The sequence below is a fragment of the Meles meles genome, chromosome 2 (assembly GCF_922984935.1).
Source record: "Meles meles chromosome 2, mMelMel3.1 paternal haplotype, whole genome shotgun sequence".
Classification (NCBI taxonomy): domain Eukaryota; kingdom Metazoa; phylum Chordata; class Mammalia; order Carnivora; family Mustelidae; genus Meles; species Meles meles.
The window spans coordinates 9903954-9926600 of record NC_060067.1 but is presented as its reverse complement, the minus strand read 5'-3'; the positions used below and the strand labels follow the sequence as shown (position 1 = coordinate 9926600).

The window sequence follows — 22647 nt, the reverse complement described above, 5'->3', positions numbered from 1 at the left end:
TCGGCTTGGGTCATGGTCCTGGAGTCCTGGGATCGAGTACCACATCGGGCTCCCTACTCAGCAGGGAGTCTGCTTCTCCCGCTGACCTCTCTCCTCTCATGTTCTCTCTCGCTCTCGCTCTCTCAAATAAATAAATAAAATCATCAAAAAATTTTAAAAATTAAATTAAAAAATGTAAGACATTTGGTAAAACAGCGCCTCAGGCCAATGGAAAGTCAACTTCGTAAATGCCAAGTCTCACTACTGTGCCCGCACATCCAGCTTCATTAGGTGGAGACCCAGGAAAAGGGCACTTAAGAGGAAGTCTGTGATGGCAGTCCTTGGGCGGGGAAGGAAACACCAGAAGGGGAAGGTGCTGTGAGGCGGGGAAGAGAGAGAGACAGAGGAAGGAGAGAGAGAGGGAGAGGACAGACAACAGACGGCGCAGTGGCAGGGGACAAGGAGAGAGTTAGACACAGTCAGAGAGCAGCGCCATGGGCGTTGAGAGAAAGAAAGAAGGTGAGGAAGACAAGGGACCACGAGGAGAGACAGGAGTGAGGGCGACGAAGGGATAGATACAGACTCAGCGTGGGAGAGAAAGACAGAGGGACAAGGACGGGGAGAAAGGGCAGGAGGACCCTGAGAAGGAGCCAGGCGGGGGTGAAGGAGAGACACAGACGGACACGGGAGGTGGGAAGAGGCTGGGGAGGTCAGATGTCAGGGAAAGAAAGAGGGAAATAAGGAAAAAGGAGAAAGGAAGAGATGAGGAGAGAGAAGAAGAGAAGAGAAATGGGCAGAAAAAAAGAAAGAGACGGGGATGAGGAGAGGGGAAGAGGGAGAGAGGGGGGAGAGAGAGAGAGTGTGTGTGTGGAGGGGGGAGAGAGAGAGAAGGAAGGAGAGAGGGAAGGAGGTAGAACCTCGGGAGAGACAGAAGCAGAGCAAGGGAGCAAGGGGCAGACGGCAGAAGGCAGCACATTCGAGCCAGGAAGCCGGGCTGGACCAGCACAGGGTACGGGAGACAGAGCATGGTAAGTGCAAACACAGAATGAGGTGGACGACAGAGATGGATATAGACAGGGAGAGCAGGGAAAAGGAGGAAGGGAGGGATGGCCGCCATCCTGGACCTATTCCGTGGTCTCAGATGCACCCCGCGCCTGCACTGCGGCAAGGGGGGGGGCGAGGGGAGCATGCACGCGTGCAGGGAGTCTGTTCTGGAATCCCCCTGCCGAAGGGCTCGCAGAGGGATGGAGAGAGAACGGAAATGGCTTCGCACGTGGCATTGATCCCCCACGTGTGAACTGGATAATTGAAGCAAAATATTTCAAACCCTTCTGCGATATTATGCCTTTTACAGTGATGTGAAATTATAAGGACACAGAGAGAACACAAGTAGCTTCTGCTAGAAAAACAAATCGACAGCAGCTTCGCGTGCACGACGCGCCCTCAGCCCTGCGTCAGCGCCTGGCAGGACCCAGGGAGGCCCGGGGGTTGGGAGGCCTCCCCGGCGTGGGGCACAGCCTCGAACGCGGACCCGGGAGAAGACGATTAGGCTCGAGTCTCAGGGGTGTGCTCCTCAGGTTATTTTTGGATAAGCAAACCCTTTCCAGAGCTGGTCCTGAAATGCTGCCTTTTGAGGTGTAGAAACCACGGGCAGAGCAGTGAGACCGATCGGGGTCATACGTACCGTTACAGGGAGGCAGCTGACAGGCCCTGACCGCCTCGGGCTTCTCCCCTGCGCAGTGGTCTCCCGCCCTGCACAGGACCTGCCTCACCTCTGTCCCTTCCCCGCAGGTTACGGAGCACTGGAGAAACCAAGGCTACGATTAGAGAGGTTCGTTGCACCAACACCACCTTCCTCCCTGTGGACACACATGTGCATGCACACACACACACACGCACGCACACACACACACGCCTGCATAGCTCTGGAGTTCCTTCTCTATTTTGTTCTGGAGACAGACAACCACAGGTTCATACCCTGACGGCACGACGGACCCGCCTGCGCTGCTTCTCCGAGAGCTGGGCTGGTGGCATTTGCCTCAGGACTGTTGTCAGGACTAAGCGAATGCAAAGGAGACAATGTCCGGAAAGCAGGCGTGCGGGGCAGGCAGGGAGCACGTGACAAGAAAGAAGCCCTTACTGTCACGTTAATACCTGCAAAGTCCCTCAGAACCGTGGTGGTGTCTCTTTCCAGGGAGAGATCCCGTTACAGACCTTCCCATTCCTTCTCCTTCCTTACCAACGGCAGAACTTACTGGAAGGCTAGCTTGGTTCATTCAAGCTCTTCGCAGCTACTGTGATTTTGTTCTCATGAACTAAGTCCATTAAGGAAGGGTTAAACACTTTCAGATTAAGTCCAGGATCATCTAAGCTATTGGTCCAGGTCGGAGGAAGAGAGGAGGGACCTGCGTTCCAGGCCTCTGAAGAGAAGACGTGAGTTAGCTTTGGGGTCCTGGGCAGGTGACCCTCGCTCAACCGTTCCTTCCTTCCAGGCCTGCTCTCCACTTCCGCCTTCATTCTCTGTCTGCCTGCTGAGGCCCTTTCCTCCTCTAAGTCCCGTGATCTCGCGACCCCTCCTTTTGAAGCTTCAGGAATACCAACGTGTGGGATTAGCTCAGGCCACAGGGCACTGAGTCGGCAGACAAACGAGGACTGGGCAGGTCTTGACTATGTGGTGCAGAAGCAGCGCAGAGAAATGTGTGGGCCAGTGGCCGGCACGGGCTCCCAGACAAGAGTTACAGTGTCCATCCTGAGTGGCCTGCTGGCTGTGGGCCATTCTGGAAGGCCGAGGAAGGACTGGGGGCAAGGCAGCCCCGGGAGGTGGTATTTGGGACCCTGGAGAGGAGCCCTAGCGGCTGCGGAGGTGGTGGGGAGTCAGGAGGCGGAGGAAGATGGGAGATGCCCCTGAGCTCAGTCTTTCTGGAACAGCAGGAGTTTCTCAAACTGGGACAGAGTTGGAACACAGAGCAGCGGGGTGAGAAGAGATCGCGGGGGCTTAGTGTGGTGAGTATTTGCAATATATACAAATAGTGAATCATTCCGTGGTACGCCTGAAACTGATACAACTTTATGTCAGTTATACCCGGAGAAATTAGAGGAGGAAGAGGAGGAGAAGAAGCGTCACCCGTGCGCCAAACCGGGCAGGACCCCGCAGTCAGTCAGGTGTTTGGAATTCATCCCGCGGGAAGGTTGTGACATCAACCAAGATAAGAAACAGAAACCAGTCCCCTCTAGATGTCACAAAGCACCCACACGTGGCCGCCCCTACCGAGTCATCCTAAATGTGAGCCCTGCTTTAAAATCCCGCTTCGTGGCACCTCCAGGAGCTCAGCGAGCCCAAAGTCTGTGGCCGTCTGTGTGGCCGCGTCTCGACTCACACAACGCCTCCCGGATACATGTGCCCAACTCGAATATGCAGTGCACGCCTCCGCGCACGCTTCCGGGCACACACACACACACACACACACACACACTCGCACGTGGGAGTCGCACGCCCACCTCGTTCCAGGGCCCTGTTTTCCAGTGGGAGGGGCAGGGCACGCGGTTACACGGCCGCCGGTTGTCGGGCCGCTCGGTGGGGCAGTATTTGCTGTGCACCGAGCGGTTGGTGCCGTCGTGGAGTGGCTGCAGGCAGCGCACGGTGCGGAGCTGGTAGCCGGTGCTCCCACAGGTCTTGGTGCAGTGCTCCCACTCCTCGGCCACCCAGCTGCAGTGCGGGGGAGAGGGGGACACGGTTAGACGCTGCCGCAAGCACCCTCCGGCTCTGCGCCCCAAGCCTCCCTGGCTCCCTGAGTGAGGGGCAGTGGTGCGGGGTGGGAGGGAGGGCCGGGGAGATGCTGGGAAGGGAGAGGGGGGTGCGGGAGAGGAGGAACAGCCTCCACTCAGGAAGCAGTTTCAGAAGAAGAGGGATGCATCCACCATGTCCAAAGTCTCAGCATTTTCTTTCTTTTTTTTCTTTTTTGATATTTTATTTATTCGACAGAGAGAAATCACAACTAGGCAGAGAGGCAGGAGGAAGCAGGCTCCCTGCAGAGCAGAGAGCCCGATATGGGGCTCGATCCCAGGACCCCGGGATCATGACCTGAGCCAAAGGCAGAGGCTTTAACCCACTGAGCCACCCAGGTGCCCCCTGAGCATTTTCTAATAGCAACAAGCCCAACACTTCTATATTTAATGCGTGGGTATTTTTCTGCCCCACTGTGACCCGGAAACTTCTTTATCTAAAGGATGATCCGCTGACAGAGGGTTCCTGAAACTCATCTTAAGTTTGCCAGGTTAGGTTCGGGCAGGATGGCCGTTTTCAGAAACATACCAGCTCGCCCTCAGCCACACTGCCTCATGGTGTCAAACACGTGAACGGAAACTAAGGAAGGCAATGCATCGGGTACTTGTGACACAAACCGCTTTGGGTGCTGCTGCCTTTCCATGAAATCCTGAGTTTCCTCAGGTGCTAAGATTCTAACTGAGATGACCGACCCATTTCTACAACTGCCCCCTGAAAAGGCTGCCTGAGTTATCCGTCCTGCCTGGAAAATTCAGTTCTTCGTATCGGCCATTATGAGGCCCAACAAAAATGTAAAAGGTAATGTGCATCTGGGGCCTGAATGCACCTGACAGAAAGATTTCTAAAAAAAGTATTTTCAAAAAGATTTCCCATGGGCCATTCCCCAATTCTGTGTTGATGCCCATGGCCCCAGCACTTTCCACGTCAGCTGTGGCTACGTTACTGGGGAGAGGTCTCCATGACATCTGGCTACATGTGGTCCCAAAAGGCTGTTCCCAGTGATTCCGTCTGGTTCCACAATGTCAGAAAGCAATCGAGGCATACTCTTTATAGAGTATACCCCTTCTAGAGATACTTTCCCTCTGCATTTTTTTTTCTTTTCATATATATGGGGCACCGAGACCTAACAGTGCTAAAACCTTGGTAGTCTCTGCTATCTCCAGTTTATGTTGGCTTTCGCGCATCAGACTGGCACTACAATGTATTGCGGCAACTAAGCAATGGTCAAGCCCTCAACAGTAACTCTCGTTTGAAGACAGATATTAAATGAGAAGTATACATTTCATAGTCACAGATACTCCTGGTTAATTTATTCCCTCCTAAAATTCCTAGAATGACAGCCAAGGGGAAAAAATGGCATAAATCCACAAAGGTTTAAAAAAAAATTGAATAGAAGCCCCCAAAGATAATTCTGGAACCTAGAAAGCAGTGGGACATGTGGCTACCAGCTCAGCAGAACTAAGAGGGATGAATTCTGAATCAGCTCCAGAAGGTGGTATGGTAAGCAGACTAACTTGGCAGCAGAGCTCCAGGAATGTGCTGGATTGTGGCCACAGGTAAAAGTGTGCACTGGGAAACTCGGTGAAGGTAGGGCTGAAAAGAGGGGACTGAGGAAAAGTCTGTGTGGAAATAGTTCCACCTCCTGCTCCTTACCTCCACTGGCTGACTGCCCCTCCTCTAATCGCGCAGAGGGTCTAACATTTATCCTCTGTAGAAGATGAACCAGACTTTTTGCTTGTGGACAACAGACTAACATTTATCCTCTGTAGAAGATGAATGAGACTTTTCGCTTGTGGACAACAGACATAGTCAAGAGACAACAGAGAAAGAGACCAGAGTGAAAACAGGGGGTTAGGTAAGAATCCATGTATGGAATGGTGAAGATGATCTTGGTCATACAGAAATATATGCAACTTCCAGAACAGCTGTTAAATAGGCTTATGCTCCCTAGGCAGGTGATTGATTCTACTCTTTGAAATCTGATCATTTCATTAAAAAGACCTAAATATACATTGAGGGTCTTACAATGAAATAGCCCAGCCAGCTTGTCCAACAGTGAAGCTACCAGCAAGCAAGTCTTGACTATAACGCAAGCTTTCAAGCTTCCAAGAAGCCTTTTAACACTGTATTCTTCAGTGGAGACAGAAAACAAATCATGGAGGGGGGAAAAAAAGAAACAGAGGAAAAGAACTCAAAAGCAATAATGCATGAAAAAGAAAATAATCTTTCATATAAAAGAGATAAAAGAACCTATTAACACCAGTGAAATAAGCATCAAATGCCTTAACAAGGAACATGTGAGGAACAAAACAGAGTGCTTGGATATTAAAGTGCTCTTAGACACTAAAACAGTAGTAAAAAAGAAAAAATCAGGACATAGAGCAACAAACAATAGATGAAAAAAGAAAAGAAAATTAGATATCCTTAAGAATCCTAACTACAAATATCTTAGAAAAAATACTGAAAAAATAGGGGAAATATTTCAAAGAAAAAAACACACGAAAATGTCCCAGAGATGAAAGATACTGGTTTGTGTTTTAAAAAGTCTTTGAGTACACAGCATGATGGATGAGAAAAGTAGGGCATCAAGGCAGTGTGCCATTGCCGTGACATTTCAGGACATCGGGAACAAAAAGAAGAGCCTACAAACTTTGAATGACAAAACCAGAAAGCATTGAGAAACAGAATGGCAGATGACTTTTCAGCAGCAACACGGGAATCTAGAAAACAATGGAACAATGGTTTCAAATCCTGAAGGAAAACACATTATGGTTTGGAATTTTATGGGTGTGTCCCACTGATGAAGAGTGAGAGAAGAAAGACTTCCTATATACGCTTACACTTTAACCTCTAAGCTACATTTCTTAGGTGTATGAGAATTTTTTAGCCACAAATTTTCACACTGTATATACATTTTTCATGAAGCTACTGGAAGACATGACCTACCAGAACAAATGAATACATGAAAAGAAATGAAGACCAAAAAATGCAGGAAACAGGAGAACCGATGCAAAAGAGAGGCCGTAGGAATATCTCGGAAAAGGTAAAAAGACATTCCAGGGGCACCTGGGTGGCTCAGTGGGTTAAAGCCTCTGCCTTCGGCTCAGGTCATGATCCCAGGGTCTTGGGATCGAGCCCCGAGTCAGGCTCTCTGCCCAGCAGGGAGCCTGCTTCCCCTCCTGTCTCTCTCTGCCTGCCTCTCTGCCTACTTGTGATCTGTCAAATAAATAAATAAGATCTTTTTAAAAAAAAAAAAGACATTCCAGGATGAACAGAAGTCCGGGACAGAGCTGGAACACACAGAACTGTCTGAGAGGTATCTCTCAGAAGTTGCAAGTGACAGGATATTTGAGTGTTTAGTATTTATAGGAGATCGATACTCACAGAAGACAGTATGGGGATGAATTAGTGAAAAGTAGTAGAAAACAAAGCATAAAAATCAAAACTTTAATTCATTCTAGAAGAAAAAAAGTTTCACAAGGGAAGACCAGCTAAGTGATTCACCTATTAAGACAGATGGAAGTTGTTAAGATAATATAAACTCTGAAGATTAATATCAGTAAAAGTAGGTTATAACAATACTGGAAATACGAGAAGTCTGGGCTGTGTGTATCTGGGGAAGGACTATAAAAGAATGCTAAACCTTTCACTTTCCACCTTGGAAAATCAATATACATAATATCCAAACCCCCTCACCCCCCAACATCAAGGAGATGTGAACACATTTTACATAGAGAACTGGAAACAAGGAGTTGCCAGATATCCAAAGCAGCCTCATAGCTGGAACATGGTTGTATTTGAGGAGCAGGAATACAGTAATTAAAGGGCATGGAACTGCAGCTTCAAATAGTTCCTGTGAAATGCCTTGGACTCTTTTAACGAGATACGTTTATTAGTGCTGACTAAAAACGAAATTAAAACTGAAAAGCACTGAAGACATTTAAATCCCCGTCAGGTCATGCTCAGGATATGATAGTTAAATGACTGCTTACAGTGGATGTGTACACTCTTGAATATTGCACATTCTTCTAATAGGTTTTGGCTTCTTGTTGACCTCGCAGAAGCTGCGGTGAACCATCTTATTATCACTTTTTCTACGGCATCCGTATTTAGTGTACTGGAAACCTAGGAAAGGAAACACATTTCTTTGGATGTACTCACTTATTCATTCCGTTATACATTTGGTCCTTCAGTCATTCATTCAACAAACTGCCTGAGGACAAAAGGAGACGAGGCCCTGTTGGAGCTGCTGAAGGTCCAGAAGTCGATTAAATAAACAACATCCTGAACTTTTCAGGGCCTACATTTAATAAAGAGTACAAATGATTAAACAGCAGTCGTGCATGTGCCAATGAACTAGACCCCCAAACACACACAGTCTAGCGTGAGGGACAGATTAGACAACCACTGGGACAATACCCAGTGACAGAGGCTTTAGAGCGTTAGGCACATCATTTCCTGTAGAGGGCGCCAAAGGAACACAAGGGGAGGGTCTCAGCCAGCAGAGGGGCAGTGGCTGCTTACAAGACCCGCACTTCTTTTTTCTTTTTTCTTTTTTTTTTTTTAATTATTTTTATTTGTTTATTTACAGCATAACAGTGTTCATTGTTTTGGCATCACACCCAGTGCTCCATGCAGTACGTGCCCTCCTCATTACCCACACTTCTTGATCGGAATCTTGAAGTTCAAACCCTGCCGGGTAAAGGCAACGAAGCAGAAGATACTCCGAGCGAAGGAAATGACATGTTAAAAACGGAAGGTCTGCTGGAACGGCTGAGGTTTCCTCTGTGAGGCGGGTAGGGGATTGGAAAGAATCTAATCCTAAAAGCTTTGCATGCCAGACTAGTGTTTGGACTTTTTATCTTGGCGGTCACAGGGAGTTTCTGACCTTCTCCCCATTCACCAACCCTGACATATGTAAATATTAATTAATTAAAAATTTTTTAAAAATGTTTTAAACCTACAAAAACGTTGTAAGGAAAGCACAATGCACATTTGTCATACTTGCATCTAGATTAAATTCGTGTTACATGTCACCATATTTGAGGGCATACGTATATATTTTTACATATGTAATAACTTAATTATATTATGCAATATATATAATATACACAAAATTTTGCTGAGCCCTTTGAGACTAAGTTGCTGGCATCCTGATCCTTCCCTGGCAAATACTCCAGCATACTGCCCATCGCAAGCGCATCTCTTACAACCAGAATATTTAACACAGATATAGTACTATTATCTAATACACAGACCAAATTCAAAATTTACCAGTTGCCCCTATCGTGTTCTTCTTGGCAATGTGTTTCCAATCAACGATTATGTGGTGAATTTAGCTGTCACAGCATTAAGCAGGAATAATTTTTGGGCCTCTTTTTTATCTTGAATATTTTTGAGATGTACAGGCCATTTGTTTTGTAAAACACCCCACAGTTTAGATTTATTTGCTTCCTAATGATTAGACTCAGTTACCCACTTTTGGCAAGAAAGCTACACAAATGATGCTGTCTCTGGGACACACAGTAGGAGTCTACAGCATTTAAATCAGGCAAATGCTCTAACTCTACTCATTTGGCCATTCATTCATTCATTCATTCAAGATTACCCTGGAAATAAAGGAAGAGAAGAAAGTCAAATTAGTCGACTAGTTAAAAGACTCCTGGAATAATCTTCCCTTCCAAAGTCATGAGGGAAACCTGGTGAGGAAGGAATAGATGTGGTAGATATTAAAAAGGTGTGTCTGACAAATCCTGTAACCAAGCAGATGCTGAGGGAGCAGCAAAAGGGAAGATTCCAATTAAACACGTATTTTTGTAATGGATTGTCATTTTAAATAATTAAAAACAGTTTATGTACCCTCCACCTCAAAAAAAAACAAAAAAAAACCTCTTTAAAAATACATCCTTGGGATGCCTGGGTGGCTCAGTGGGTTAAGGGTCTGCCTTTGGCTTAGGTCATGACCCCAGGGTCCTGGGATCGAGTCCCGCATTAGGCTCCCTGCTCAGCAGAGTGTCTTCTTCTCCCTCTACCTCTGTCTACTGCTCGGCCTCTCTCTTTCTCTCAAATAAATAAATAAATTCTTTAAAAAAATAAACAAATAAAAATACATCCTTGAATTTAGAATTATAAAATAAATCATTGACACATGCATTCCCTGCTCTGAATCATTTTTTTGCTCTCTGTTACTCAGCATCATGACTCAGCCTTTGCCTTGTCCTGCATGTTGGGGAAAACTGCCTGTAGGCCAGCTCAGTTCTGGAGCATTCATTGTTCAGAAGCGGGGGAATGGATGAAGTGAGAAACTGAAAAACTCTGGGAATGGCTTAATGGATTTACTTGAGCAAGGGCAGAGAGGCAGCACAAGGGAGTAAGACGTGTAGCCAGAAGCCAGACCACCTGCGTCTGTATCTTAGGGTCTGGGGAAATGACGTCTCTTCCCTGTTCTTCAGTTTTCCAATCAGTACAACAGAGATCATCACAGTGCGGACCTCACAGCGCCATTTTGAGGGCTCACGCGCTAAAATAGAGAACATTTAAAACAGTACCCGCTACCTGGTACAACTAAGAACTCTTTTATTACCATCATGGATAGAAAAGAAATGCACAGCAAAAGTGGAGAAGAAGAAAGGCCAGAACCACAGGACAGTGCATTTGGGCGAATCTGGGAAAACTCAAGTCATTAAAGGGACCAGCAGATGAACATGAGACAAAAAGAACCTCCGGGAAAACGCAAGAGGATTTTGAGAAGGTTTACTGTCATTAGGCATGGATTCCTATCCTTTGTAGATTCAGAGATTTCAGTAAAAATGCTTTGTACTTATGTTTTGGTTGCTATGTTTGGTATTTCTCAGATTGTGGCCTCAATGAGAGGCAATCTTTAAGGCAGAAGCACTGGAAAGGGCCTCCCGTGAATGACACTGAACGTACTCAACGTGGTCAATGGTTACCTCCACCACAGGGTTTGGAACACTGAGACCAACTCTTCAAAGCCCACTCAAAAGTATCTAGTTCTTCCTGGATGACATTGTTGCTGCTGATTGTAGGGGCGGAATCTTCATGAATGATGTACTTATACGTCAGGCATGAGTGGGTATCGTTGTCTTGAGGTATGATCTAATGGATACATGAAATAAACAGGTAAGTCACCTGAAGGGGCTTTACATTTTCAATAAAAATCAACTATTTCAGAACAGTCATTTATTAAAACTGGAAAACTTTCAGGGCGCCTGTGTGGCTCAGTGGGTTAAAGCCTCTGCCTTCGGCTCAGGTCATGATCCCAGGGTCCTGGGATCGAGCCCCACATCGGGCTCTCTGCTCAGCGGGGAGCCTGCTTCCTCCTCTCTCTCTGCCTGCCTCTCTATCTACTTGTGATCTCTGTCTGTCAAATAAATAAATAAAGTCTTTAAAAAAAAACTGGAAAAATTTCAAGTAGTTTCTAAAAATACATTTTTTTTTACAATTTTATTTATTTGACAGAGAGAGAGATCACAAGTAGGCAGAGAGGCAGGCAGAGAGAGAGAGGAGGAAGCAGGCTCCCTGCGGAGCAGAGAGCCCGATGCGGGGCTCGATCCCTGGACCCTGAGATCGTGACCTGAGCCGAAGGCAGCAGCTTAATCCACTGAGCCACCCAGGCGCCCCTAAAAATACATTTTTGTTTCTATCAACTAAATTATAAGGATGCCCTGTTTCCCAACAACAGAAAAAGATGTAAACATATAAAACATTGACCATAAAAAATATAAAAAATAGAGGTATAAGAGTTTATATAATAAAAATAATAAATTTCCAATGAAATTCACTGTGGATTTCCTTAAGTTATATATCTACTTACTGCATTTGAAAATTATTCTTTAAAATAACTGTTTTGTCATGATGATGAAGATAATAATGTTCCCTCCAGAAAATGTACACGTTATGGAAAAACACAAAGAAAATAAAAAATTATCCGTGATTCTACTAAATCAGAGAAAACCAAAATCACTTCTGTTGTTTTGCAGTATAGCCTCAAGCTATTTGCATCTTGTGTGGTGTGTGTGTGCATGTGTGTGTGTGTGTGTGTGTGTGTGTGTGTGTACACACATACATACTTTCTGGCTTTGCTTATTTCACTTAGTGAGTCATGTACTATTTCCTAAGGCAGTAAATACTCTTTGAAAACACGCTTTTCAGTGTCAGTACAGTGTTTAACCCTAAAGGTAGGACGCGTTATTTAGCCATTCCCTTGTTAACAAATACCAGTATTGATCAGAATTTGTCCCCCGCTTTGTGATTTCTGATTTTCCTTATAAACGGGACAAGTGCTTTTTACAGTTCTTGGAACAGACTGATGAATGGCCCTTCAGAACAGTCAGAACAACTATTACTTTCATAATTGGAGTATATGAGAGTGTCCCATTAGGGACTACATGCTATGTAATTTTTGTCTTTGTTAATTGAATGGGCAAAAGGTTGTTATTTTAATTGTTATTTATTTGATAAACAGTAAAGTTCAATTTTCCTGGTTTATTAGGCACTAGTATTCTCGCTTCATCCTGCCTTCTTTTTTACCAGTAAACACGTCTTTTTTCTAAATGACTGCAATATGACGTAAGGACATTAATGCTTCTTTTATAGCAATAAGCATTGCAAATACAGTCTCAGGTGGTTTTTGGTTTGTTTTTGTCCTGTAATACTGTTTACAGCAATGTACTCTCTTTTTTTTTTTTTTAAGTAAGTTTTTATCGACCTTCCTGCACTAGCTCTTAGGAGTACATCAGTTATGTGAAGGGAAAAAAGCGTGGGCAATTTACCAGTATTTGAAACTAAACTTTTAGAAACAGCTTTTGTTTGAGAAATCGAGTAATATTAAACCCACTGGTATGAAGGATTTGGTTATCTGGGTTCTTGTATCTGTTTTTCCCTTAGTCTTTGTTTCTAAGGCAACGTTACAAATCAAGCACTGAGCCCTAGACTCTAGCCAGAGGCCTGGTGCTCCCAGCCCGAGACAGGTGCCGCCATGGTCCCCGGCTCCCAGCATGGGGTCCAGCCCTTTAGAGAGGAAAAGAAAGGCCCTGGTGATATAGCAGTGCTTGTCCACAGCCCGCCGTCCTAGTTACAAATCTCCTCCTTCTGCCTCTAGCTCACTTGTTCCCTGCGGTCACCGGCTAGCAGTGGACGAAGCCTGGAGGGAGGCTAGCACGGCAGTGAATGGCAGGGCTCTGAGGCCAGACGCCTGCGCCACTGGGAAAGACTGCAGCGTAATCACACGAGCGAAACGGAGCCTCTCATCTCCAACCACCCAAACTTCATACAATTTTGATTATTGCATATTTTTGCTATAAAGTTATATAACCTATGAAACAGAATGTCAGAAATAAACCCACAGAAACATGAACAACGAATTTTTGACAGAGGTGAGAAGATCACTTCATGGAAAAAAAGGCCTTTTTTTTTTTTTTTTCAACAAATGGTACCAGCACAAGTCCCTGTGGTGGCTTTAAAAATGTGTCCACAAACTCTTTAATACTTTCCCTCTCGAGAACTAGGGCTTAATTCCTTTCCCCTTCAGGATGGGTTGGACTCAGTGACCTGCTTCCAGCAAACAGACAACGGCAGCATGGATGGGATGTTCCTCCCAATATTTGGTTAAAAAAGATGGTCTCTGTCTTGGCTGCACTCTGTCATCTGGATCACTCATTCTGGGGGAAGTCAGCCGTCATGCGATAAGGACACTTAGGGAGTCTAAGGAGAGGCTCACGTGGTGAAGAATGTAGGCCACCGGCCACCACATGGGAAAGCCGAGAAGCCGTCTGCTGAGGCCTTCCAACAGCCCTGTGCCTGAGCAGGGAAGCAGATGTCCCCGCTGGAGCCAACGGCGACCTCATGAGAGGCCCTGAGCCACAGCTAGCCCTTTCCACAGCTGCCAGTGGCCTGACCCACAGAGGCTATGAGAAAATAAACGCTGCTTTGTGTTTACCTAACAGGTTCAGGGTAATTTGTTATGCAGCAATAGATAATATGGACATCCATATGCAAAAACAAGAACCTAACCCGTCATACAAAATTTATATAAAAATCAACTCAAAACATAAAATATAAAACTTCTGGTAAAAAAAAAATAATAATAAGAAAATGCTTTAACATTGGATTGGGCAGAAATATACATAAATAAATAAATAAATAAATAAATAAATAAATATGTGTGTGATATATATACCACATACCAGAATCTTGATCCATTAAAGAAAAAAATTAATAAATTAGACTTCAGGAGAGTTAAAATATTTTGCTCTGTGAAAGCCACTATTAAGAGAATAAAAGGAAACGATAGACTAGAAGAAAATATTTGACAGTCATATATTTCATAAAGGACATATCAAGTATATATAAAGGACTCTTAAAATACAACAAAAAAGATAAAACATAAAATAACTCACTTTAACAATGGGCAAAAGATCTGGACAGACATTTCACCAAACAATTTTCAAAGAAAGAGAAAACATCCTTGGAATTGAGTGGGGATATTTGGTTTTAAATTAGTGTAACATTTTTTTTAATAGAAAATCTGATAAATTGCATACAGTATCCAACAATATTTTTCAAACCAGGTAAATGTCTTCGGCTTTCATCCATGAGCCCAGTGAGTAATACAGTGAAGGACAGTGGTCCCTGTGAGCAGAGAAATGGGCCCGGTTCTGGCATCCTGACAGGGTCAGGTTCTGGGCCGTGCCCAGGGAGCAGGAGTCCCTACCAAGACGGCGGTCTCAGGGAGCTGAGGAGATGGCAAGTGGGCTGTGGTGCTTGCAGGCAGGGCCCTAGAGAAGAAGGGGCTGCATGGAGGGGTGGCCCAGAAGCAGCGCACGTCCTAGACGGAAGGCTGTTCTGTGCATGCGCAGGCTGAGACGCCATGCTGTCTACAGTGAGTGGCTACTGTGGGACTGGGAGCAGGACAGAGACACTGGAGGTCAGATGGCGCTAGGGACACAGGGGTTCTTATCCAGCCGGATGAAGAGGCCTCGCTAACACTTCAGACATTCAGCTAAAGCGTCAAAAAGGCCATGCCATAAGCATAAGGACAAAACTGAAACAGATCGGCCCCGACAAAGGATAAATTAGGCTTCAAAGATCAGGAGGAAATGACAGCCAGAACAAAGCCCCACAGCCTGTAAAGAAGGCGACAAAACCAAATGCCCTACACCTTACCAACTATAATGTCTGGTATACACTTAAAAAATTGGAAGAAGCAGGAAAATGTGACTCGTAATCCAGGAAAAAAAGCACCTACAGAAGCAGACATGAAGACAGACACAGGACTTACAGAAAACATTAGACATAATGTGTCTAATGGTGAAATATACTTTGTGTCATAATGGTCTAATGGTGAAATATACTTTGTAATTTTATACTTTGTAATTTGAAATACATTTTGTAATTTTTTTTTAAAGGGCCACATGGAAATTCTAGGAAAGAAAAGAACACCATCTGACGTGAAAAATTTACCGGATGGGCTCAACAGCAGATTGGAGACCACATAAGACACAGTCAGTGAACTTGAACAGAGCTCAATAGCAATGATCCAAACAGAGAAAAAGTGATTACAGAAGGATGGACAAAGCCCAGGAGGCATATGGAACAATTTCAGCTGGGTTAGATACGTGTAAATGAGCCCTGGGAGAGAGAGGTGGGGGAAAAATGCACTTGGTACACAATGAAAAACTCAACCCAAATTCGGTAAAAACAAAACAAAAAAAGACAAAAACAAAACCAAAAAAAACCCATCACCAGGATGGTTGGTGAACCCCAAGCCAGATACAGACAAAGAACACCACAAACTAAGCGTATCACAATCAAAGGGCTAAACAAACAATGAAACAAAACAAAAAGATAAAGAGAAAACCTTTCCAGAGCAGCCAGGGAAAACGGATACATCACAGGCAGAGCAGCCAAATGAACGAGGCGGACTTCTCATAAATGATGGGCTTCGTTAGCAAACAGAGTCAAACAGGGTCAGAAGATAGTTCCTGCATGCTGGCCCCTATTTTGTTTCTTCACGGCAGGCTGAGAGCCTTTAGTGCAGAAGCCTGCTAGCACCAAACTCAAATTTTTATGTACCCAGTTCTTTTCCATGTAGCCCAAACAGGTGTATTTTTAGCCAGTTAGAACCTGCTTGCTTAGCTTGATAACCCAGATGAAACTGCACTTGGCATCTGCTAACTATAAAGGACACGATGGCTGTAAGGATCCCAAGCTGCTGCTGCTGCTCTTCGGAACTCCCAGAGTAGAGACACCCCACTGTGCAGCTGCTTGACATCACCTAATCAAAAACCCCCCCTCTCAGATCCCTTCTTTCCCAGGAGTTCCCTTCTGCTTCTCTCCTGACCAGTGGCCAGACCTGCAAAGGCGTTAAGGCGGCGATAAAGCCGGTGCACGCTACTGCCATCTTGTGGTCACATCTACATCACAAATCCGCCCCCTTTTTTTTTTTTTATATTTATTTTTATTTGTTTATTTACAGCATAACAGTGTTCATTGTTTTGGCATCACACCCAGTGCTCCATGCAGTACGTGCCCTCCCTATTACCCACCACCTGGTTCCTCAACCTCCCACCCCCCCCCCCACCCCCCTGCCGCCCCTTCATAACCCTCTGGTTGTTTTTCAGAGTCCATAGTCTCTCATGGTTCATCTCCCCTTCCAGTTTCCCTCAACTCCCTCTCCTCTCCATCTCCCCATGTCCTCCATGTTATTTGTTATGCTCCACAAATAAGTGAGACCATATGATACTTGACTCTCTCTGCTTGACTTATTTCGCTCAGCATAATTTCTTCCAGTCCCGTCCATGTTGCTACAAAAGTTGGGTATTCGTCCTTTCTGATGGAGGCATAATACTCCATTGTGTATATGGACCACATCTTCCTTATCCATTCATCCGTTGAAGGGCATCTTGGTTCTTTCCACAGCTGGGTATTTACCCCAAAGATACAGATGTAGTGAAAAGAAGGGCCATTTGTACCCCAATGTTTATTGCAGCAATGGCTACGGTCGCCAAACTGTGGAAAGAACAAATCCGCCCTTTGATTCCTTCAACTGCCCTGTAACAGCGTGAAAACAACTTTAAAGTGCTAACACACACAGCACTAGTTACCAAAATGTTTATATCTGCTGAAGATATCTTCTATGAACGAGGGTGAAATAATATGATCATTGGAAGTTGAGGGAATTCTTTGCTAAGACGCACACCCACGCCACAAGATATGCTAAGGGATGTTCTTTACGTTGAAGGCAAATGATACTACATGGAAAGTCCGATTTACAGGGAAGAAGGAAGAGCATCAGAAATGGTAAATATGTGGGTACGTATAAAAATCAATCTCATCTTTTGTCTCTAACAGATAATGGCTTACTAGCAGCCAGGAATCATAATACTATGGTATTGGGTTTATAATGTACATCTAATAAAATGCATGACAAAGTTGTACAAAGAGCAGAGAGCGTCAGGTCAACGGAATTCGAAAAAACAAGGAGCTAAAGATTCAATGTTCAAGGTAAAAGTGTTTTCAGATAAATTAATTATAAAATTATAAACGAAAGCAACCACATAGTAAGCCTGTAACACCACGTACCAGAACGATAACTGGATCGTGTAAAGGCCCATCTGTGTGAACAGTTTCAATGTCATCTTCAATGTTGTAGTCCCATTCCACGCCGAGATCGATGAAGGTTCGCGACTTGGCTTCCTCCCCTTTGCCATTTAAAATATAGTGGCCTGTAGCCTGGTTCTTAATAGCTAAAAGGAGAAAAATGGGTAACCGGCATACATTTTATTTTATCACATTACAGGTTTGATGACCCACAGCAAGCCTACCCCTTTCTATAAAGGAAAGACTGTTTATTAGCATCAAGGCAATGAAAATGAGTTAGTTCTGCTAGGACTCCCATTCCCTTCATTCAGCATTCAAAATCCCCAAGCAGTACTCTTAACTAAACAAAAACAATACCAAGGAGGTTAAATAAAGGAGATAAAAATTAACAAATATTCCCATTTGAAAGGACTGTTAGAGAGGTTAACAGTTTCTTATTTACTCCTGTATACTTCCTCAGAAAGCTGGGAATATTTTGAAAATTACGGATACCTCTATAATCATGAACACAAATCATTTATGCTAGGACGGCACATAACATAATGGTTTCTTTACTTTAGGGTGCTGTCTCTTTCTAGTTAGTAAAAGTATTGATAAGTATCCAAAATAGTTGAACTAATTTTTAGACCAACAAAACAATTAGTTCTTAAGTTTGTGAAATTCCAAGGCCACGTCCCTACTTACATGCCTAGAACAAGTGGTTTACTGTGATAGAGTTCTTATGCATGATCTACTATATATTATTTAAAGATGCTTTCTCTCACGGACAAAACAGGACCAATAGGATTTTAAAGTCTCGGTGTAGTTACCAGCATATAGTAAGTTAGAAAATAAAATTTCATGTTATTACCATTCCTGAAAATGTGTAGATTAACATGAGCAATTTTAGTTAAATACATTTATTCCTCTTGAGTTTTTTGAAACTATCTAATGTATCCAAGGATAATAATTTCAGTTCTAGGACAAAAAATAAGGAATATGAATTACTGGGGAAAGAACTATGTCTGACTGCTAGATCGTTAAGGGATCTAGTAGTGAATTCAAATTAGATATTAAAAAACAGTTCTATGAAATACCATTAAACAGCTCATTTTTTTGAAGTCACACATTTAAAATAAAAGTAACGAGACAAATTTTCATTGGGTTGACAGATGATGCTTTCATTTCAGCGAGATTCTTCATGCTTTAATAGGTCAGAGAATATGTGGAAGTCATGTTTACATTTGTACATACACTTCAGAAAAAACCCCTTTAGAATGACATTTTTACACGATCCTCTCATTAAAGGAGGGAAAGAATTCTAAACAGCCATGCAGATGGTCTGCCTCTGCCGGCAGAACCTGGACGCATCACCGATACTGGCTTTTCCATACAAGAAGTTAAAATGCAATAAAGTAAGGAGAGGCATACAGTATGGCATCAACCAAAATATCAGAACTAATTTGCCAACGTAACTATGGCAAATTTTTCTGATATTCTTCCTTAATTTAGTGCATTTTATTAATATATGCCTTTTTCTCATCCCCCATACAGAGCAAAAATGCATAACAAACTTGTCAAATAACCTTTTCTTCATATAAATAATGGACCAACCCAGGATTCACCAAAAATTAAAGCTCTATTTTTGAATATTTTTTTGTTTTCAAGAACGAAGAGTGGGGAGAAATGACCATTGAAAACCAGTAATGCATTTTTATGGAATTCTGAATCTTGCGTATCTATGTATACAGACACATATACATATAGATACACACACATCTACATCTGTCTCTATATATATGTGGTATCTTTGACCTTTCTCTAAGTGCATGCAACAGCAAAGCCAGCAGACAGAAACACTTACCAAGAATATGAGGAGAAGCCTCGTCTTCTTGGATTAACACATGTCTAGCACCAGGGGGTATATCAAACATCTTAAGGTACCCTTTGCATGTGTAGTAAATATTGGAGAAAGCAAAGAAGAAAACAAAAGCAACAACCATGGTTAGTCGAGCATGAAATTCTTACGGCTCCTGCATGCAGAAGAGGGCATCCATAAACTCAAAGAAGCAGTTTCAGAAATTAACTTCAGGGTGCCTGGGTGGCTCAGTGGGTTAAGCCGCTGCCTTCGGCTCAGGTCATGATCTCAGGGTCCTGGGATCGAGTCCCGCATCGGGCTCTCTGCTCAGCGGGGAGCCTGCTTCCCTCTCTCTCTCTCTGCCTGCCTCTCTATCTACTTGTGATCTCTCTCTCTGTCAAATAAATAAATAAAATCTTTAAAAAAAAAAGAAATTAACTTCAAAGCTTGGGTAGTTTTGTGACAACTGGCATGAGATTAGAGGAAACTTTTTTTTTTTTTTTAATTAAGAGGGGAGGAGTTAATCTTGTTTCTAATCTATCAGTCATTTATCACGTACTGAACCATGAATTGTGTTAACAACAATTCAGGCAAATACTATACTTTCCTGTCTCCCTCTGTGAGTTTAGGTTTTCTGGTGTTGTTGTCGTTGTTTTCTGTGGTTGTTGTCCTCGTCGTTGCTGTTAAATTAATTAATTAATTAATTTGAGTATGGCTGACACACAGAATGTTACATTAGTTTTAGGTGTACATAGTACAACATGGTAACCTGTCCAGTTTGTACATTAAACTATTTTAGTTTTCTAAACCACCCTTTTGACGTGGGGTCAGTTTTTAGTGTACTTAATTGGAGAACTTCTTGAGAAATTTTATCCGTCTGCATATTATTTTAAAAGGTTTAGGGCAAGTACAGGTAGCTAAACTAATTAATGAAATATCTTCATATTTAAAGCCTGCTTTGTTCTAAAGAAGTTTCATAAGAAAGATTGGTGAGTGCCTTCATTTTTCTTATGCTCAGCCATTAATTTTAAAGACTTGAACAAGTTTTATTATGGGAAAGTTTCAAAATATATTTCTTAGATTTGACCAAACCATTCAGTTCGAACATGTCCACAAGTATGTCATACTCTCCTTAAAAATGTGCCCTCAACTCAATCTTCTAATCCAGAAATCATGAAATCAATATGCTTAATAGATTGCCTTGGATTATAAAATCTTGTATCAATCCTATTACAGGCAATGTCATGTAAAACAAATCTCAGTATTGTTACATGTCCTAAAAATTATCTTAAGGTCACTTAGAATTAAGATCCTAACTATAGGACAAGTAGAAATCAAGATGTTTTCTCCAGGAAGTCTAAATTATTCGAGGGAGGTGTTGCAGTTGCCACGTTACCTAGGAAACATCCAATTCACATCCTAGTGGGATGAGTGTGACAGAAATTCCATTATAAGTACAAAATTGCTGATGTTATCAGAAAGAAGTATGGTTGTCCTATATGGACAATAAATATCCACGCGTGGGTAGATTTACTCAACTTCTCCACAATATGAATTACTGTCTTAACTCAATGGCACAGTCATTTTGGGTCAGGGTTTTCAGTACCTGAGTCTGGGTCAAGTCGCGTCCGTGAACCGTAGCGTGTCTGTTCTGAGTGTGCAACAGCTAGACGTAACGTGTTTAGTTGCTGACCACGCACGGCAAAACAGCTTGATGCCATTTATGGATGCCCATCTTTCTGCAGTTTGCTACAACTTACCCAGTACATTTTTAGCTTCCCTTGTTTCAGCAAGAGAAATATTACGAGCTCCTTTGGGTAAAGTGAAGGCGCCTCTTGTCTTCCCTTAAATAGAATGTTTTTAATTAGTGAAGGTCTCATGTTTACCAAAGTCTTGCCGTTTCATTGACTATACTATAAGCTATAGAGATTCTATTCGGTCGGATAGCAAATAATCCTGTAATTTTACGTGTTGAAGGTCAAAAGCCATTTTTAATAGTTAGCTTACTGCTGATAAATAGTTAATAGTCAATGAAAGGAAGACTAAGAATGAATGAGAAATGATAAAGGTGATTGGAAGTTGAATACTTGCAGATTTCATCTTCCAGCAACTTGAATTCTGTATGGCACCTCTTGCTTAAATGTTTCCCTGTTGGAAAACTTTAATTAGTCTATTGAGTGACTATGAGGACAACACCAGTGCAAGGAAATGGGTGTTAGATTGATTATCTTTGAATAGTCTGAGTCTTTAGGACTGAGGAAATCTTTCTTCTCTTCTGAACTTGATTCGCAGGTTTAGTCTAATTTTTGAGGTACCTGGAAAAAACGCGTCATGACCTCATACCACAGAATGCATGATTAACGGATGATGATGAACGGCAAAAACCTTTTTCTTTACCTTAATTTACTCTGGAAATAAAATACTATGAATGATTTTATGGAAATAGAAGACTATGAGTGATTTTATACCAAAAAGAATAACAGAGCTGCCGTAGAGAAAGCACTCTTAGTTGCTTCACAATAAGATGAAGAAAATTACATGTTATTCCACCAAAACAATAATATATCATTTTAAGTGTGTGTACGTTCTTAAGATAACATAATCAGCCAGAAATGGCAATGTTTGTTTTTTAACCATTTAACTATTAAACGATTGCACAGGAATATCAAAACCATTGGTAACAAAAAACACTTCGGAGTGACCTAGCTCTGCCTCACTCGGTACGTCAAAGAACAGAAATGGTGTGTGTGCACTTGGCTTGCTCAAGGGTAGCTGAGTATAATGAATCAGGAGAATTATTCCATTTGGATGAAGACTGCCTTTTTTATACTTTCTCTTCTTTTAAGGGAAAATCCCTGCCATGACCATGTGCTCAAAGTAACCAATTTCTTATCTTTATTTTTGTTTTGTCTTATTTTCTCATTCTACCAGAGACTAAGCCAACTATGTAGGGATAATGGAAGAGAAGTTTCTCAAGGGAAGCACCACACCAGATTATCTTTAAATGGTGAATTCCCAAAGACATTTTCCCCATAAACTGAATAATATTTGTCACAAACTAAACTGAGTAATAACTGCTAGAAACTAAAAGAGATCGTCCCATAATAAATGTTTGTATCCAAATCTTCGATGAAAATTCCAGTAAATAATTATGAAATTACATATTATTGTGCTTCTTTCCTCCTTATCTGCTGAAACTTCACTGTATGCCTAAGTCCAAGTCATTGACTCTGAAACTTCACTGTATGCCTAAGTCCAAGTCATTGACTCTGAAATAAACAGTAACGTTCACACACACAAGCAATCATATCTCAGGGTTGTTTTCGGTTGTGTACCTAATTTTGTGTAATATAAAACTGTTAGAATTATGTGAAATATGGAATCTAGATATATAGATTTATAATTAGGATACACTTGTTCACCTTTC

The 22647-nt window shown here is 42.8% G+C and overlaps 1 protein-coding gene across 1 annotated transcript in view; it reads right to left on the bottom strand.

Annotated features, from left to right (window-relative positions):
• The window catches only part of ADAMTS3 (ADAM metallopeptidase with thrombospondin type 1 motif 3), a 225541-nt gene that overhangs the window by 6702 nt on the left and 196192 nt on the right, over positions 1–22647 (bottom strand). Inside the window, exons 14-19 of the mRNA XM_045992326.1 lie at positions 19227–19307; positions 17366–17529; positions 10714–10879; positions 7756–7888; positions 3478–3685; positions 1664–1781 (exon numbers count right to left, since the gene is read on the bottom strand). Of these exons, the coding sequence (XP_045848282.1) occupies positions 1664–1781; positions 3478–3685; positions 7756–7888; positions 10714–10879; positions 17366–17529; positions 19227–19307 (870 nt within the window). The remainder of the gene's footprint in view (positions 1–1663; positions 1782–3477; positions 3686–7755; positions 7889–10713; positions 10880–17365; positions 17530–19226; positions 19308–22647) is intronic.